Below are 14,439 nucleotides of genomic sequence, written 5' to 3' on the forward strand. Positions count from 1 at the left end.
TTGCATGGCCTGTTGTTAAGTAACATGATCCGTCTGTCATCCATCGCGGTCGGAAACCCGCAAATCACGTTCTTTTAAACGATTATTTTGCGAAGACTCCTAAAAAAAAAAGAAGCCAAGTTTTCAAGATGATTTCTATTGTCTCAAATATATTCTTGCTGTGTTTATCAGCAAGTAAAATACCACGACGATCGCATCTTACAATGAAGTTGATGGTCTTGGTAAACTTGGAACATCTACAAAACTAAAAATTGCGTGAGTGGACGATATCTTCCACGCTACCAGCAGAAGTTGCTGATGGGTATACTGAAATAGGAAAATCCATTGCATTTTAGTGCATGCAATTATTATGACATATATTTGCAGATTGGTATCTACGATCGATCATCTATTATCAATTTTCTTTCTTTCTTTCTCTTTTTTTTTAATTGAAACTTCTATTATCAATGTTTTTTAAACTACTACATTTGGATTAATAATGGGGCTTCCTTGGAATTTAGAAAAGCCTCCCCTATTTCTGCTTGACATAGAAAAGTTCTTCTCTGCCAATAATGAAATGGATCTTTGATTGAAATTTTTTACATCATCCTGGGAAACAAAACACCTTGCCTAAACTGAACTTTCCATCATCTTGCGAGGAAGACAATGAACCCAAGTGTCTTGGTCTAATTTTTAGAATCTCAAAATACTCCACTTTGTTTTTAGCCCCCTATTTCTTTTTCATGACCATACAATTTTAAATCTTATTTTCTTTAACAAAAATACTTATAAAAAATTCGACTAAACATACACGCAACACTGTACACCCGAGATAATATATATATATGCAAAAAGGCTACCTAAAAAACAAAATAATTCAAATATTTTATTTTATTTTTTTCCCCTTGGTGTGACTTGGATATTTTAAAATTAGCTTTGGTTTGATTAAGATTTTGATATGTTATTCTCAAACTATATATTTATAATAAATAACTAACTATAAGAAGATTGTTTTAGAAAAAATAAAAATAAAAATAACCATATTGTAATGTAGGCTATATCTAATTTTTTTAAATTATAATTTCAATTAAATTCTTTAATTTTTTGCCACTTTTTTTTATGATACCATCAGGAAAGAGAACATTCATTCCCTCGAATATATTTTATCACGTTGTAAATATATAAAATTCTGACAGTAACGAGGAACATCTTTGACTCACGACTCCGATATTTTTGTTGGGCATTAGGTAACAAATATCACTTAAGGTGGAAGCCATTTTTGATACCATGTTGGAAAACTTTTTCCAGAAGTTGTAACTCATTGGGGATGGTCTAAACAATAATTTTAACAGTTTAAGAATTACGTTGATGCCTATCTAGATCGGCAGTTTGATCACCTTTATTGTCAATTTATTAAAGAAGTTGTTTAGTTGTCTGCTATGGGCAATAAGAACTTCAGAACAAAAAGCCTTTTCCATTGACAACATAATCATTTTACCATTCTATTATCTCTTACCCCTAATCATTGATCTTCCTGCTCAATTTCGTTCCTTAGGTTCCTGGAGGTACAATGAGAGATTCTTTTCTTGTGAATGGTGTTGCCTTCAAAAAGACATTCTCATATGCTGGTTTTGAGCAGCAACCAAAGAAATTTTTAAATCACAAGATACTTTTGTTAAACATAGAACTGGAGCTAAAATCAGAGAAAGAAAATGCAGAGATAAGGTTAGGATGTTTGGTATCTTTCAACTTATTTTACCTCTTATAATGGCTGTTGTCCAAAAGAGAAGCTGGCCGAGCTTTCTTTGTCACAGGTTGTCAGATCCATTACAGTATCAGTCAATTGTAGACGCGGAGTGGAATATCATTTATGACAAATTGGACAAGTGCGTGGAGAGCGGAGCCAAAATTGTTTTGTCAAGGCTTGCTATTGGTGATCTGGCTACACAGGTATCGGTTTATGTTCTTTCCTTTTAGCCTACCTGTAAATGGAAACTTAAAAGTTCAAGTAATGTTATCACTGGCTTAATTCTTGTTTGAATGGATGGAACAACCTTATGTATATCTATTTGTTCAAAAATTATGAAAAATACAATACAAGTTTTCTGTTGCATTATATGCCGTCTGAGTCCCTGTTACTTTTAATGTGATAATCATTGTAACTAATAACCTAGTGTCACGGTGAGTCTTTTCTATTTTACTTTTGTGTTTGATTTGAAATATTTGACATTTCTACACGAGGGATCCGATAAAAATTGCATATTGGGTCATACAGAAGACATTCAAAAATGATTTCTTTGTGCAGTATTTTGCAGATCGTGATATATTTTGTGCTGGTCGTGTAACCGAAGAAGATTTGCTAAGGGTTGCTGCGGCCACTGGTGGCACTGTGCAGACAACTGTGAACAACATAATCGACGAGGTAGTTCTCTTGTATTTTTTCGCATTGATTGAAAATTAACTAAAGGAGCCATAATTTTTGTTGATATTGAATTTGATTATGTTACATTCCCCTGTGTATATCAATATATATTTTAATGATATGAAATGTTTCTTTCCCTCATTTAACCATCGATTTATTTTTTCCTGTTCAAAAGGTTCTGGGAACTTGTGAGGTATTTGAGGAGAAGCAAGTTGGGAATGAGCGATTCAACATCTTTAGTGGATGCCCATCTGGTCAGACTGCTACAATTGTTCTTCGTGGTGGAGCGGATCAGGTTCTGCGACTATTAACATATTGCTTGTTCGTCATGATTTCAGCTGTAACTAATCGTTATATTTCAATAATATTAGTTCATAGAGGAGGCCGAACGAAGTTTACATGATGCAATTATGATAGTTAGAAGGGCTATGAGAAACTCCACCGTAGTTGCTGGGGGTGGTGCTATTGATGTATGAATTCTACCACTGTTTTTCACAATTTGTGTTTGAAGATGCTCAATTTACCAGTTTATTGTTGAAAGTTATCTCACGTCTGCAGATGGAGATAAGCCGATACTTGAGACAGCATGCTCGCACAATTGCTGGGAAGTCCCAGCTATTTATCAACTCTTATGCAAAAGCTCTTGAGGTATATGTTGCAAAAAAGTTTGTATTTAATTCTTAAAGCAAAAATATTTCCAATTCTCTGTGGATGGACAGAACCAAGAACATGCAGGATTGACGTCTAGATATGTTCAGGTTTACATCTTAGGGATACTCGTGCTGAATGTTGTTTTATCCTTTTCCTATGTTGTTACTTGATTGACTGTTATACCCATAGCTACAGTACAGTGGCAAGTAAGAATGTCTCACTGCTAAGGTCTTTCTCAATCTGTTCGTGTCCTGTGGTTTTTCTAACATGCATTCATCCTTTGAGAATAGTTTATTCTGTCTCATTCTATGGCTTTGCTGGGTCGTTGCAGATCATTCCACGCCAACTGTGTGATAATGCTGGTTTTGATGCGACCGATGTGTTGAACAAACTGAGACAAAAACACGCCTTACCATCTGGTTTGCCTCTCATCCATTTGAAATATTGCTCACCCCTCCGTGTTTGTCATGTCATGTCATGCCCAGTGAACGAAGTGCCTTTTGTTCTGTGGAGCATGTGTTTAAGATAATTAATATTATTCTTAAGATATTTCTTAATTTTGAAGTGTGAGCTTTTTAAATGTTAAATGCGTCAAATCTTGCTGACTGTTAAATTATTAACAGATGAAGGTGCACTTTATGGTGTGGACATCAATACTGGAGGAATTGCTGATTCGTTTGCCAACTTTGTGTGGGAGCCTGCAGTTGTGAAGGTTATCTTGTTATATTTCTTTGTGGAATGCTATTGATTATTAATATCTTCATCACACTTTTAACACTTGTTTCCAACCTCTATTTTTTTTGCAGATAAATGCGATAAATGCAGCCACTGAAGCAGCATGCTTGATCTTAAGTGTTGATGAGACTGTGAAAAACCCCAAGGTAATGTGAATTGTATCTCATGTCTTAATCCTATTCTATTATTTTTAGTTCGTTCTCAGCATAAAATATCTGGTGCATCATTGATAATGTTCTGTTGCCCAGCTGAGAATAGTTGAGTTTGGGTTGATTGGTTCTACCATAAACCCACCTCATCGAATGAGATTAATTCTTAATTTGCCTTGTCGGGTGGACCAGAGATGGTGGTTGTGGTGTTCCTTGACCATCATCTTCGAAATTCTAGACCCAAATTATTGTTGGTTGTCAGACTGACATTCGACTACGTGCTTTGTTTGAAATCAAAATATTGCTGATTCCAGATTATACAAGCGAATGAGCGATTCCTATGTAGCACGGATACCTTAAATTTTTTTTTGAAGTATCGGATACGAATACGACACGGATATGGATACAGATACGCGTGTCGGATACCTCAAAATCCATATCGTTGACTTTGTTTAGGGTTGACCGGTCGGATACGTTTTGGACACGGCGAGAACACGCCATGGATACGTTTTTCGGATACGTTTGGGCAAAATTGCAAATATTTAAAAGTTTTAGCGGTTAATTAAAAAAATTAAAATTTCTAGGGACTAAAAGAAAAATAATTTAAAATAAATTTGACTGGGTTTTTAAATCCCTAAATTTATATAAATATAAATATATATAATATTTATATATATTTTAATGATTGTCGTATCATAGCCGTATCGTGTCTAATATTTTCAAAATTTGACGTGTCGCCGTATTCGTATCGTATTCGATACGATACTCGTACCCGTATCCATGCAACATAGAGCGATTCTTAATAACTTTTGACCAAGTCCTTATCTTTGAGTCTACTCTTATATCTTCCCTCTTCCTAATATGTGCCTAGAACCGTTATCCAGTATCTCATTGGTTCCAACTGTTTATAAAACATGATATATGCACCAGTTTTCATTGCCCGGATTTCTTGAACTCACTTGGGAAAGATACAAATGCTACAATTTTCACACATTATCGGAGATTGTTCATTTATTGACGTGATATTTCATATTACTACATCTGTTTCCAATGCAGTCCGAGAGTGCACAGGGAGATGCTGCTGCTAGCGCCATGGGCGGTCGAGGACGTGGTGGAGCTGCTTTCCGTGGTCGTGGCCGTGGAATGAGGAGGCGATAGGCCTTTTTGAAATTTTCTTGTAATTTGCTAAATTTTTGTCGCAGCGTCGTGCATTCCCATGTTAGTTATTCCCTTATCTCCAATGGAAAACGGTTTTGAAAACAGCAAAGAAAAGGAGCGTAATTTTGGAATAGTGTCCGTGTGCTTGGGTGGGGTTTTTTTGTTTTTTTTTTTTTAAGTAAAATCTCGGAATTGTGATTTGTGTGTGATAATTTCTTGAGGAACATAGCTTCTATATTCTGCACCTTTTTTGGTGCAGAGTGGTAGCTTTTGCTCGTACGAACATGTCATCCTATGTAAGTTTATCCCTAATGATCTTGATGCGATAAATCATTTTGCACGATTGACTTGTCTTCATTTTTTAGGTTTCAATTTGGATTGCATGGCCTGTTGTTAAGTAACATGATCCGTCTGTCATCCATCGCGGTCGGAAACCCGCAAATCACGTTCTTTTAAACGATTATTTTGCGAAGACTCTTAAAAAAAAAAGAAGCCAAGTTTTCAAGATGATTTATATTGTCTCAAATATATTCTTGCTGTGTTTATCAGCAAGTAAAATACCACGACGATCGCATCTTACAATGAAGTTGATGGTCTTGGTAAACTTGGAACATCTACAAAACTAAAAATTGCGTGAGTGGACGATATCTTCCACGCTACCAGCAGAAGTTGCTGATGGGTATACTGAAATAGGAAAATCCATTGCATTTTAGTGCATGCAATTATTATGACATATATTTGCAGATTGGTATCTACGATCGATCATCTATTATCAATTTTCTTTCTTTCTTTCTCTTTTTTTTTAATTGAAACTTCTATTATCAATGTTTTTTAAACTACTACATTTGGATTAATAATGGGGCTTCCTTGGAATTTAGAAAAGCCTCCCCTATTTCTGCTTGACATAGAAAAGTTCTTCTCTGCCAATAATGAAATGGATCTTTGATTATTATTTTAAGAGAAGCAAATGAGGTTTTGATCAGATTCAACGACTTGCTTGGATTGACAAAATCAGATTAAAAATCGAATATAATCCATTTCAATTTATGCAATTTTCAATAGTAATTGTGACAAATTTCAAATGGCGAACACTACTTGAAATCCACCCTTAAATCATTTTCCAAATCAATCGCGACCTGATTGTTTTCTTTTAATGTATGCCATAATATGCATATTTTGGCTTCTACGACACTGCAATTATATAAGCAAATATTATGCAATATCAATAATTAATATAACAACGTACGGATATTTGGTTCAATACATATCATTTTACTTTTAAAAGCGGCTGTATGTTGTGCTTTTTTGTCAGTGTTTTTTTAAATTCTTTTCCTTCAGTTTCAAAACTCATTTGAAAATCTATTTCAGTATTTTGAACTTCATCTCCTATCTACTCGAATGACCAAAACCAAACCAAGGCATGTAGCAAGTACAATTTCTTTAAAAATAAATAGCAAGTACAGTTTCTTTAAAAATAAATAGCAAGTACAGTTTCTTTAAAAAAAACTTGTCTCCCCGATATGTGCTCTGAGATTCGTATGTTTGCACATAAATCAAACATTTTCCAGTTCAAATCGGGCCCATGATTTGCACCACTTGTGCCGGCGTGTGCGAGAGATAACCTATTGACCAATCATTGTTATACTTACATAAAGTATAACACAATATAAACTCATCTATACCACTTTATTTTTTCTATGTTGGACAAACCCACCTCCCAAATTTTCATTCACTCACATGGAAAGCTCATAAACATCATAAGCCAATATATATTATATATATTTATTTAATCCAACAATTGATACATATTTTGAATACATGCATCTGTGGCTAGTATCCTCGAAGTAGCAAATTTTCTAGCTTGTGTCGACCATTTTAATAAATATTATGACATAAAAGAGATAATAGTTGCGTAATGTGGATATTTGATGTTTGATTAAATCCAACTTTATTCTATTTTTTACACACACAAAATAATACAGTTTTACTTCTTATCACGGTCAAATTTTAATTAAAGTTTTAGGTGAACTTTCTTCAATTCTAGAAGCCTATTGAAAACGAGAGGGTTTGAAAAATTACTTTAGAAATTTCTTTTTCTTTTTTGAAAAATACTTTTAGAATTTTCATACATCTTGAAAAATCCATATTCATCGTCTTAATGACGTCAATAATTGAAATATACTTAGTATATCGAAATATTGTGAAATTAATATATTATCTTGATCATGACGGGTTCCCGAATTTCCCATTTTCATAACATTATATTTTCAAATTTTTAAAGACATAATTTATGTGACTAAACATAATTTAGCCATGCATAAATCAAATTAAATAATTGGTTGATGATGTTATTAGTTAGTAGTAGTTGCAGCTAGAATTAACCATAATATCGTAGGATATTAAAATACTTTCTAGCATAGTTTACGTGAGGTGAGCATTCTAGAGAGGTTTTGACTCGATAAAACCAATTGGATAATGGCTTTTTTTTTGACAATATGTATTCATCCAATACCAAGTCCTCTAACAATCTCGAGTTCGAAATTCAATTATAATTTGTAACAACCTCTTTCCGATTCGAAATTCATTCAAACTTTTTCCATATCAAATCTCTTCCGAAATCCATAATAATTTTTTTTTTTAAGAATTTACAAACACTACTTATAAGTCTTGTTCCAGTATAGAGTCAAAGCGTGAAAGGAAATTTCGAATAAGTTTCTTTATATTCAGAATTTTTTCAAGGGTTTACAAGCATTTGAAAGTAAGAAAAAGAGTTTAAAAATATCGAAATATAGAACTTTTTTAAAGTTAATTAAAATAAAAGACTACTTTAAAACTTGTATCACTACAAAAAAAAATTTCTGATTAGCGACGGTCATGTCCATCGCTGATTTTGGTTACCGACGGTAACGGTTTAGCGATGGAGTACGAGATATATTTTTGTTGTATATTACTATAAAAAAAACTTAAGACAATTTGGTTTGTCACTTTTCATGATCAACTTCGATCCCAAACTTTATTTAGTGGAAAAATGATTAGCCACTTATCTTGGTGGATAACAAGAAGTAGAAATTTGACCCGGAAACCAAATCCAAGTAAACGAGAATGTAGTGGGCAAAGTCAAACTTTGATATAAAAATATATAAACAAAATCCAACATTTTTTTTCAATGTGGAGCTAGGAATACTGATGATCATGCTATGCATGAAGTGAACACCAACTTGGATTCTAACAAATGCGCGGATATCCCGAAGATCACACGATATAGTGGTATCAGGGTCATCAGGTGGCGAAGATTATTCGATGTAGTATAACATCTTTTTATTAAAATATGTAAAAGACGATAAAAAAATATTCTTTTACGTCACTCCGCATAAATGATTAAACGATCTCGTAATTAATTTTGTAGAGTGTCTTAGGGTTCAAGAAGTCCACAACCATCGGAACGTTGGAAGTTAGATGTCCTAATCGTTAACGGCGAAGCCATTTTTATTATCTTCATCATATCCCATTGACTTGGTCATGTGTATCAAAATAAATATGTCCCCATTTTATGTATTAAAGTTTCAAATTTATTTATTTTTTTTTCTCGAAACTTAGTTTGTGCAATTTTCAAAGTCAACCCTTTTTGTCTATAGTTGGGGAAAAAAATAATTAAAAAAATAGAGTAATGATTAGATAATATCTTTATCTAAATATGTACTAATAAGTTAGTACAATGAATTGTTGGAGACCTAACAAAGTCAGCTACTTCATCCAACATGATTAGCAAATCAAATCCTGCACACAAGAAATAAAAATGAAACTTTCAATTATTAGTTCACGAGGTTAAAAAGAGCACAAAAATATTGGAACTTTGTTTAAGTAAGGAAAAATTAAGGTAAATAGTTGTTTCGTCTGGGATGTTTGTTTTTTTGCGATTATGATAATTATCTTTGTTTTTTAAGTAATTTTAGTCATTTTTTGCGATGGTGGTAATTATTTTTGTTTTTTAAGCAATTCTAATCATTTTTTTCGATGTGATCAGCAATCCAGATTAAAAAAGATAAATTGTCAAAATTGAAAAATGCATGACTCAAATTGAAATTTTATAATATATAAACAAATTGAAAAAAGTGAAAGATGCATGACTCAAACTGAAATTTTATAATATATAACCAAATTGAAAAAAGGGAAAGGTATATGGAAAAAAAACAAATTTTCCGAAATATATATATATATATATATATATATATATATAGACGCAACCGGAACAAACACTTCCTAGAGTATCTAAAATTCATGGTTCTAATATATTTTCTCCAGATTTATAGACAGACTCTAGAAAAATAGAAAAAAAATTTATCTCATATGTTTCGTGCCGTTGCAATTTCCGTATTTCGATTATTGATTTTTTTTTTAATGAAACTTGAATTTGACGATATGAATGACTAAAATCGCATAGAAGCAAATATTCATAATCAAAATTACAAAATTTCCAGAGAATATATACAAGAAAAATTGATTAATATCATGCAGAATATAGACTTACTGAAGAAACTCGACATTCAAGTACGAGACCTGTGGATTGGGGATTGCGAGCGCCTCGAAAGCTACATTGGACAACACAAGGCCCGTTCCATCATAACTGGGCCTGGAAACCGATGTTTGAGCCCGATCCACGATCTTGATCTGTATCTGGCTGCCCGGGATGCAAGTCCCCGGCACGACAGCGCTGATGCATCTCACCAAATACTGCCGCCCACATGCGGCGCTGTTATCCCACAGCCCTTCTCCCACAGCGGCGAAAAGGCCGCTGGTCGGGAACTGAGAGAAGTCATCGCCGTAGCATGCGGTGGCTGAGCACGTTTGTTAATCAAGAAATGTAAACCAAAAGCAGCATTAAGATTATATTCCCTGTGATTGAATATTAATTTCTGATTTCTTGATTTGTGATCGGTAAAAACTTACGAGTGTACGGTTGATAATACACGCTGGCTGTTCCAACGTCGGCACAGCCGAGCCGAACATGGTGGCTGAGGAGGAGGAGGACGCCGGAGAGCCATATCACGAGGAGATTATACATCCTAAAATGGCATAAATTTGATTGAGACATGGAGATGTAATATACGATGTTATATTTACATTATAATATTTAATCATGAGAAATAATGGTCCTATTTATAGTAACAATTGGTGAGGTTTTTTGAAGTCAATGGATTATCAGAATTAACAAAATAAATGTGGGCTATCCGATTTATGACTGAAAAGAAAGAAATCATAAAAAAATCTTCTAGAAAAACGAACCACCCTGACTTTTAATTTTCTAATAAATTTCTCTTTGAAATATTCTTTAAATAGTAAATGTCAATATTTATAATATCAAACTTTAATCGTTTGGTAGTTTTTTGAATTTTCCTTCACTGCCGGGGACTTGCATTTCGATCATCGTTGATGTAATAAACGAGTGAGACCAACAGGTATCAGATCCTCGGTTTTAACCATCGGATCATGATCTCGTCGACGGGTCACATATGTTATTTTTATATCACATTACTCACGTACGTATGTATCGGATCAACCCGTATCCGAAAAGTAGGGTCAGACTGACTGTGGATATACGTACAACAAATGATTAGTTGGTATGAAAGGAATAACATTTTTACTAGAGATCGGCCAATTTGCCCAATGGTCCGGATAAATATAGTCAAAAGTACCAATTTTTTTAACATCAATAAATAACACACACAAAAAGAAGTTTCGTGTGTGCGATGAATTATCGCAAAATATGCGTGTGGATTATATTAGAGGTTCACGTGTAAGATTCATTTTGATTCCAAATCTTCACTCAAAAGGAAATTAATTTCGTGAAACTCAAGAGGAAACAATCGATTTGTACAATTATTGAAAGAATCCCATGATTAATACACGTGAAAGGGATTGTGTCAGAATTATATTACAATAGCTTTTTCGAAGAATAAAATAATGTCGATTTTTCAAATTATTTAAAAATCTATAATATTTTTTTTTAAAAAAATTTATCGTGATATGTGACTTTTTCAGGGTTGGCGCTCTGTTTGGGATGTCGATCATTTTGAAACTATCGAGCGGCTGCCGACCTTTGTTCACACCACCTTAAATAAATCCTTTTGACTTTCTTTCAAATTCTAATTTTGAAATCGGGAAATTTCGGAAAATGATAATAAATTAGTGGATGCACTTGGCTTATTATCCGATATTTATGTTTTTTTATGCATACATGCATATAAATATTTTTTTTATGGTGTGAAGATATTTAACTAGTAGTCTGCAAATCGTACTATTCAGCTAAACAACTTGTCCGGGAAAAAATGAGTTGGGAGGAAGAATCGAGCTCCTGATTATTACTCAAACACTCACAGACTTCACCAACTTAGACATTCTCTCGAGCATATATATACTTGTTCATACTTTGAAATATTGTTATTATATCTATCTGTGTTCATATTCTTATTTATAATTATTAATAATTAAATATAGTATAGGGATGGCGATTGAATATAGGCGCCAATCGCTCCGATGAATATGTTGTACTAACGTGGGGTGCCTAATCTAGTCGAGATTTACATAAGAGTTTTATATAGGGACAAAGCAGTTGGTTTTTTTTTTTTTTTTTTTATTATTATTATTATCAGACGTTGTTCGGCCAATTATACCAACTAAGACATCTAGGGTGACAGACTATCTCCTGGGGTTCATCTCTTGGAACTTAGGATCTCAAGTTTTTGTGATTTTTCCAGGCACTAACAAAAAAGGTGGGTGGTGGCCGAATGCACGAATGGGCTGCCAAAGTTGACGAATATGTACGTGGTATGATGGGTCCTCCTGGATCATCAACTCTATTTGAGGAGCTCGGTTTGTACTATATCGGCCCAATTGATGGCCACGAATCGATGTTGAAGATCTTGTATGCGTGTTGCATGAAGTGGTATCTTTGGACTCGATGGGTCCTGTTCTGGTTCACGTCATAACAAAGGAAGATTGCGAAGTAAAAGATAACCATGAGAGTGAAATGTCGGAACATCATCATGAAGGTTCAATTCTTTCTTGTTTGTTTCTTCTAGTGGTTTGGTTCTGCCATCACTTTAATGCTACAAAATGGGGTTCCCAAGAAATTGTTTATTTCAGAATTTCACCATCATTTGATTTTCAATCGGAAGAAAGTCTGCAAAAATATGGAATTGTTTCAGTGCAAAGGTGTAAAAAACTGTGATCTATGCTCTGAAGTAAAGTATCGAGATAATCTAAATTTTTTGCCTATATTAACGTTCTTATTGACTTGTGGATAACATACGTTATCACCGAGGAACAATTTAATAATGTTGGAAAGCAGGTTCCTTCAACAATGAAGAATTGTTCCCAAGGAATTCTCGATCACAGACGTATAGCGATCACTTTGTAGAGGCTTTAATTGCAGAGGCAAATAGAAATGAAGATATAGTGGTTATTCATGCTGGGATGGGAATGGAAACAGCTTTTCGATCATTGAAAAATAAACTTTCATGACAGATTTTTCGATGTTGGCATGGCTGAGCAGCATGCTGTTACATTTGCAGCCGGTCTGTCACGTGGGGGATTGAAACCTTTTTGCATAATCCCGTCAGCCTTCCTTCAGGCGAGCATATGATCAGGTTCTCACCTAATGCTATTGGACTTTCAATGATTCAAAATTTATTGAATTTCTGCATGAACAACCTAACTGTTTTTATGTAATAATTTTGTGCTGCTGCCTTCATATGATTAACATAAAGACGAAATTTCACTTGTTTGTCGTATAAATATGGGCATGTGATATTTTGTCCTTTGTGTAACCGATTATCAATTTTATTAGTCCTTTATCCAAATGTTGTTGTTTTTTTAAAAAAATCGGCATAAGATTAGAGAATTTATTTGATTGATTGTTAGAGAATAGAATTAAAAATCTCACAACCTCATGATTGCATGACTAAAAGTGGAAATTTCCCAAGGTAATTCCCATCCATGCAGTGACGCTCTTACCTCTTGTCTTTAAAACAGATCGAGTTCAGATAGTTTATGCGCTGTTAATAACCCCTCGAAATATAATCGCCTTATGGTCATTGTTAACAATTAGCAGATTGGCAAAGACAGAATACTCATTGAGGGTAAACATATAGCTCTTCTTGGTTATGGTTCAATGGTGCAAAATTGCCTTAGAGCTCATTCCCTTCTTGCAAAACTTGGCATTGACGTTACCGTTGCTGATGCAAGATTCTGCAAGCTGCTTGATATAAATCTTGTGAGGATGCTATGCAAGAACCACAACTTCCTCATTACAGTCGAGGAGGGTTCCATCGGGGGATTTGGCGCACACGTTGCTCAATTCATTGCACTTGATGGGCTTCTTGATGTCGGAATTAAGGTTATCTTTTTGCATTTCAAATATTATTTTTGCCTGACAGCTATTTTTCTATTCTATTGGCATGACCTTGGTTATATGGACGACTGGATTTTCTTCAATTGTAAAAGCCTTCAGCAAGTTTTGATGTGCTTCAGCAAGTTTCAATAGACTTGTAGCAAGTATTTTTAATAGTTTTTAACCATTTTTATATCCACGTGATGCGAATGATCCGAAGCTTGTCCATCAGGGATCCATGTAGATTTATATGAATCGAAATATCATTGCATATTTGATGTCAAAATGTCAGTTGCTATTTGTTTATTTACCCATCTGCCTTAACTTTATTCATTTCTTTCAGTGGCGACCCATGACTCTGCCGGACAACTATATCGAGGGTGCATCACCAAACGACCGGCTTGTGCTCGCGGGTCTTACGGGCAATCACATTGCTGCAACCAAGTTGAATCTTCTCGGGCGAACTCGAGATGCTCTGCTCTTAGTTGATGTAGAACTCTAGAGAAACATGAATAGGTGGTATTACACGAGTCAGGGACGGAACCATAATTTTTATTTGCCCCTAAGGGAGTGGTGAAAAAAACATTCTATGCGCGATAACAAATGTGTCGAACCATCAACACAAGCATGTCTATTGTAAATTTGTAATACATCTTGTTTTACAATGATTGTTCTTAGATTTGTATTTCATTTGACTAAATTTAGTCATTACTATACTATGTAATCAGCTAAAAGTAATTATTAAATAAAAGTTTTGTCCTCTTAAGTTTAATAAGAATCTACAGTGTGAGGAATTAAAAATAGGAGAAATGCAATAACTAACTACCAACTACCACACAATATATATTCTGTATTATAATAGTTGAGATGATTAGAAAAACCGGAACAACTCCAGATTAACAAGCTGTGCCTTACTAAAACAAGGAAGGAAGATTCATAGAAGGCCTTGAAATTGG

The 14,439-nt window shown here is 34.1% G+C and overlaps 2 protein-coding genes and 1 pseudogene across 2 annotated transcripts; 2 read left to right on the forward strand and 1 right to left on the reverse strand.

Annotated features, from left to right (window-relative positions):
* Positions 1 to 1,514: 1,514 nt before the first annotated feature.
* On the forward strand, positions 1,515 to 5,260 carry LOC142533671 (T-complex protein 1 subunit eta-like). Its single transcript, XM_075640515.1, has 10 exons — positions 1,515 to 1,704; positions 1,794 to 1,929; positions 2,285 to 2,401; positions 2,577 to 2,696; positions 2,773 to 2,871; positions 2,960 to 3,049; positions 3,384 to 3,471; positions 3,676 to 3,764; positions 3,859 to 3,933; positions 4,993 to 5,260. The coding sequence occupies exons 1-10, from the start codon at positions 1,550 to 1,552 to the stop codon at positions 5,092 to 5,094; spliced, it is 1,071 nt and encodes a 356-aa protein (XP_075496630.1). The 5' UTR covers positions 1,515 to 1,549; the 3' UTR covers positions 5,095 to 5,260.
* A 3,482-nt stretch (positions 5,261 to 8,742) lies between these two features.
* LOC142533248 (EG45-like domain containing protein) lies at positions 8,743 to 10,221 on the reverse strand. The gene is made up of 3 exons (XM_075639937.1): positions 10,042 to 10,221; positions 9,623 to 9,929; positions 8,743 to 8,871 (listed from the first exon to the last, which is right to left on the reverse strand). The coding sequence occupies exons 1-3, from the start codon at positions 10,184 to 10,186 to the stop codon at positions 8,865 to 8,867; spliced, it is 459 nt and encodes a 152-aa protein (XP_075496052.1). The 5' UTR covers positions 10,187 to 10,221; the 3' UTR covers positions 8,743 to 8,864.
* A 1,622-nt stretch (positions 10,222 to 11,843) lies between these two features.
* On the forward strand, positions 11,844 to 14,186 carry LOC142532447 (putative 1-deoxy-D-xylulose-5-phosphate synthase, chloroplastic; annotated as a pseudogene).
* The last annotated feature ends 253 nt before the right edge of the window (positions 14,187 to 14,439 follow it).

Source organism: Primulina tabacum, chromosome 18 (genome assembly GCF_025594145.1).
Source record: "Primulina tabacum isolate GXHZ01 chromosome 18, ASM2559414v2, whole genome shotgun sequence".
NCBI lineage: Eukaryota > Viridiplantae > Streptophyta > Magnoliopsida > Lamiales > Gesneriaceae > Primulina > Primulina tabacum.

Coding starts and splice junctions, on each gene's coding strand:
- LOC142533248 (XM_075639937.1), bottom strand. CDS start 10,186: ATGTCTCAATCAAATTTATGCCATTTTAGGATGTATAATCTCCTCGTG. Junction 9,930..10,041: donor GTATTATCAACCGTACACTC/GTAAGTTTTTAC, acceptor AAACGTGCTCAG/CCACCGCATGCTACGGCGAT.
- LOC142533671 (XM_075640515.1), top strand. CDS start 1,550: ATGAGAGATTCTTTTCTTGTGAATGGTGTTGCCTTCAAAAAGACATTC. Junction 1,930..2,284: donor TTGGTGATCTGGCTACACAG/GTATCGGTTTAT, acceptor TTCTTTGTGCAG/TATTTTGCAGATCGTGATAT. Junction 3,050..3,383: donor CTTATGCAAAAGCTCTTGAG/GTATATGTTGCA, acceptor GGGTCGTTGCAG/ATCATTCCACGCCAACTGTG.